Below are 4,622 nucleotides of genomic sequence, written 5' to 3' on the forward strand. Positions count from 1 at the left end.
AAGATGCACGTAGAAAAGGACATACTCTCTTCCGTGCCCCTTGCGTTCTCTCTCACTCACATGTAGCAAAAAGAGATACGAAAGAGTACGCTATCCTACGTGCGAGCGAGAGAGAACGCAAGGGGCACGAAACAGAGTATGTCCTTTTCTACGTGTATCTTTACCCCCACTTCTTAAATAAAGGCAAACGCTCGGTTTAGATATACTATGTCTATGGGTTAACCCAACCTGGTTCAATTAATCACTATATTTTACTATGAATTCAAGCCTTTTATTGGCAGAGACGATGCAATGATGTCATTGGGTGCTTTCCAGCAACATACACTGTGTTAAGGTGCCTTTACATGGCAGTGTCAAGCGTCGAGCGTTAAGCGTCTGCGCAGAATATTGTTGCCCAGAATTATATTTCATTTATTTTATTATATAACAGATGTGTGTGTGTGTGTGTGTGTGTGTGTGTGTGTGTGTGTGTGTGTGTGTGTGTGTGTGTGTGTGTGTGTGTGTGTGTGTGTGTGTGTGTGTGTGTGTGTGTGTGTGTGTGTGTGTGTGTGTGTGTGTGTGTGTGTGTGTGTGTGTGTGTGTGTGTGTGTGTGTGTGTGTGTGTGTGTGTGTGTGTGTGTGTGTGTGTGTGTGTGTGTGTGTGTGTGTGTGTGTGTGTGTGTGTGTGTGTGTGATGCAAAAATATATATTTATACAAGAGATGTTTTTTACGCAAGTAAATATGATAGGTAATACAGTTATTGTATACACAAGTATCAGAAAAAAAAATCTGTTTGAAAATATCGTTTATACACACAAGTTTCTTTATAAACGTTAATTATTTTATTATAAATCGATGTATGTATAAATGATATCACAAAAGGTTGCACATGGCTAGAGATACATCTGATAACTAGCTATATCAGATTACGTTCACGTTATGCTGACAAGGAAGAAATATATTTCTTCTTGCCCTGCGAGAAGCGTGAATATATAAAGTAACCTAAGCCAAGAAAAAAAAACGATGTAAATAAATTTTATTACTCTATTCAATAATACGCACTTTTTATTACATGCAACTTTCTTCTGTGTGATTTATTCTACCGCGTCTAAGGTCATTTAAGGTATACCGACTACAAGAATCGAAAGAAATACTTTCTATCATTTATCTACCATTTATTTTAAATTATAACCGTATCAACGATCTCGACAAATTTAGGGTGCTTTCCAGCAACGTACACTGTGTTACACAAAAGCATTTTATTGGCTACATATTATCTTAGAAGATGCTTTAGATAATAGTCGCTTTCCATTTACATCAAAACTCAGATAATTCTCACTTGCGTTCTCTCTCGCTCGCACGTAGCATACATGCGAGTGAGAGAGAACGCAAGTGAGAATTATCTGAGTTTTGATGTAAATGGAAAGCGACTATTATCTAAAGCATCTTCTAAGATAATATGTAGCCAATAAAATGCTTTTGTGTAACACAGTGTACGTTGCTGGAAAGCACCCTAAATTTGTCGAGATCGTTGATACGGTTATAATTTAAAATAAATGGTAGATAAATGATAGAAAGTATTTCTTTCGATTCTTGTAGTCGGTATACCTTAAATGACCTTAGACGCGGTAGAATAAATCACACAGAAGAAAGTTGCATGTAATAAAAAGTGCGTATTATTGAATAGAGTAATAAAATTTATTTACATCGTTTTTTTTTCTTGGCTTAGGTTACTTTATATATTCACGCTTCTCGCAGGGCAAGAAGAAATATATTTCTTCCTTGTCAGCATAACGTGAACGTAATCTGATATAGCTAGTTATCAGATGTATCTCTAGCCATGTGCAACCTTTTGTGATATCATTTATACATACATCGATTTATAATAAAATAATTAACGTTTATAAAGAAACTTGTGTGTATAAACGATATTTTCAAACAGATTTTTTTTTCTGATACTTGTGTATACAATAACTGTATTACCTATCATATTTACTTGCGTAAAAAACATCTCTTGTATAAATATATATTTTTGCATACAAGACAGAGAGAGAGAGAGAATTCACTTGTATTAATAAGAAAAACAACTCAAATTTTTATAAAATATAAGATGTGTTTTATTCCAGTTGCATATATTCTACTTGAAAAATAAGTTTTTTTTAGGGTGAAGAAGTTTTGACTCTTCTTTGATTGTTCTTTATTCTCTTTATAGTTTATACATCTATATAATTCTTAAAAAGTATATAATGTATACAATATTTTTAATATTTTCTCTAATGTAGAAAATATAACTGAAATAAACACAGATATTTGTTTTTTCAGTCTTTCATACTAAATATGTTATATCTATATATTTTAGAACAATTTAATTTTTATCACAAAAGTTTCTATTACTATCAACAATGAGTCACAGAAGGGAAGATAACAGAACATCATCAGACAGATATGATCAAAATTATCGCAATTGGGAAGGAAACAGAGACAGAAGAGACAGTCAGTTTCAGAGTCACTATAACAGATCTTCCAGTGATAACTGGAATAGTTCAAATACTCAAACTTACAGTAACAGTTCACGTAAGAGGAGTACTGATAATAGTTCAAACAATACAAATGAACTTGTTATATACATTGATGCCAATAATGTCGGAAGACTTATTGGAAGAGGTGGTAGCAAAATTAAAGCTCTGCAAGATGAGAGCAATGCTAAGATCAATGTAAGTAACAAAGAATTATTTATTTATGCATTGTGTAAAAGGTAATCCAATTGCGATACTTTTGCCTTTATCTAGATTGACAAACAATCAAATGAAAATGGACAAACTGCTGTGACATTGATTGGTACAGACGAAGCACAGCAACGAGCTAAAAGTTTAATAGAGGAATTATTAATTGATAGAAGTATTTCACATCAAGGTATAGAATCTAACCAGAAGAGAGAAACTAACTTTGGAGAAAAGAAAGAAGAAATTGATTGGAATAATTTTGATTGGGTCAAGGCCAATGAAGAATATGTATGTTTTGCACGTTATAATAAATTGAATTGATCAATTACTTCATAATATATGAACATATGAGTACATTAATCTTTGTTTCGGCAGGAAAACCATCAAAAGGAAAGATGGGCAACTTTGCCTCCTATTATAAAAAATTTTTACAAGGAGGATATATATGTTACTCATATGCCAGAAACGAGAGTAGCCGAACTCAGGAAAATCAACAATGATATAGAAGTTAAATTTGTTTTCGAGAATGAAGAAGGCTCTGACAAGATAAAAATACCAAATCTTATTCAAACCTTTAAACAAGCTTTCCAAGTAATATAACCAATTAAATGTGAGCTTAATATATCTATCATTTTTACAAGATCCATACATATTTTATTTAAAATATAGAACTATCCAGAAATTCTTAGAGAAATACAAAAACAGGGATTTGAAAAACCGAGTCCTATACAATGTCAGGCATGGCCTATTCTATTGAGTGGTCAAGACCTCATTGGGATAGCACAAACTGGAACTGGTTCGAGTATTTTTTATCTCATGATTGTATTTGCAACTGTATGCATATATATATTGATAATACTGATTTTAGGAAAAACTCTTGCTTTTTTACTGCCTGCTTTAATTCATATTGATGGGCAAGTAACTCCACGTGAGGAGCGCCCTGGACCAAATGTCCTTGTTATGGCACCAACAAGAGAATTGGCATTGCAAATTGAGAAAGAAGTAGGAAAATATTCTTATCGCGGCATTAAAGCGTGAGTTTATTTCATACAATAAGATTCCGATTTGCGCATTTTCATGTGTTATTATTTTATATTCGGAACATTATAAACTTTTGCTTATTACATATTACATGATCGAAAATTATTTCAGAGTGTGCGTTTATGGTGGTGGAAGTCGCAAGCAACAAATCGATATTGTAACAAAGGGCGTGCAAATAGTAATTGCGACTCCCGGAAGATTAAATGACTTGGTGCAGGCAGGAGTGTTGAATGTAACAGCTGTAACATATCTCATACTTGATGAAGCCGATCGTATGTTGGACATGGGTTTTGAACCACAAATTCGCAAAACCTTACTGGGTGTGCGGCCAGATAGACAAACTGTTATGACGAGGTATATATAAGCTATATCTATTAAAGATTCACATCATTAAAATATGATTTTTTAAGAAAAAAGAAATTTAAATCATATATACTTATACATATACTCATATATAAGTTGTATATAATTGATGCAATGAATGTTAATGTGCTACTTTGTTCTGTCCTTTTGTCAGCGCTACATGGCCTCCAGGTGTAAGACGCTTAGCTCAATCATATATGAAAAATCCCATTCAAGTATGCGTTGGATCACTTGATTTAGCAGCTGTTCACTCTGTAACACAGAAGATTTGCTTGATTAATGAAGATGAAAAGTTAGATATGGTTAGTACCATTTTTAAATAGGTTACAAAACTCACTTATTTTCATTGCAACTGTGATTCACTTCTCCTTTTTTTTTCTCAGCTTCTATTTGAATGAGATTATAATATAGAATTTTTTTACTAAGTTTTATATCAATGTTTCCTTATATTTGTATAATGTTATAGTTGTAAACTATTTTAATATAATATAATATATATAATATATATAATATAT

The 4,622-nt window shown here is 32.5% G+C and overlaps 1 protein-coding gene across 2 annotated transcripts in view; it reads left to right on the forward strand.

The window, feature by feature from the left end:
- Nucleotides 1-1,444: 1,444 nt before the first annotated feature.
- LOC115241569 (probable ATP-dependent RNA helicase DDX43) overlaps nucleotides 1,445-4,622 on the forward strand; it is a 4,438-nt gene continuing 1,260 nt past the window's right edge. Inside the window, exons 1-8 of one of the 2 annotated variants that reach the window (XM_029817370.1) lie at nucleotides 1,445-1,649; nucleotides 2,340-2,694; nucleotides 2,770-2,991; nucleotides 3,079-3,294; nucleotides 3,373-3,499; nucleotides 3,572-3,737; nucleotides 3,856-4,098; nucleotides 4,262-4,409. In XM_029817370.1, coding sequence (XP_029673230.1) covers nucleotides 2,383-2,694; nucleotides 2,770-2,991; nucleotides 3,079-3,294; nucleotides 3,373-3,499; nucleotides 3,572-3,737; nucleotides 3,856-4,098; nucleotides 4,262-4,409 — 1,434 coding nt within the window. In that variant the 5' untranslated portion in view covers nucleotides 1,445-1,649; nucleotides 2,340-2,382. Of the gene's footprint in view, nucleotides 1,650-1,787; nucleotides 1,896-2,339; nucleotides 2,695-2,769; nucleotides 2,992-3,078; nucleotides 3,295-3,372; nucleotides 3,500-3,571; nucleotides 3,738-3,855; nucleotides 4,099-4,261; nucleotides 4,410-4,622 lie in introns of those variants that run through there. The other variant, XM_029817371.1, reaches the window with a different exon arrangement.

The sequence above is a fragment of the Formica exsecta genome, unplaced genomic scaffold (genome assembly GCF_003651465.1).
Source record: "Formica exsecta isolate Colony F162 unplaced genomic scaffold, ASM365146v1 scaffold500, whole genome shotgun sequence".
In the NCBI taxonomy this organism is placed as follows: domain Eukaryota; kingdom Metazoa; phylum Arthropoda; class Insecta; order Hymenoptera; family Formicidae; genus Formica; species Formica exsecta.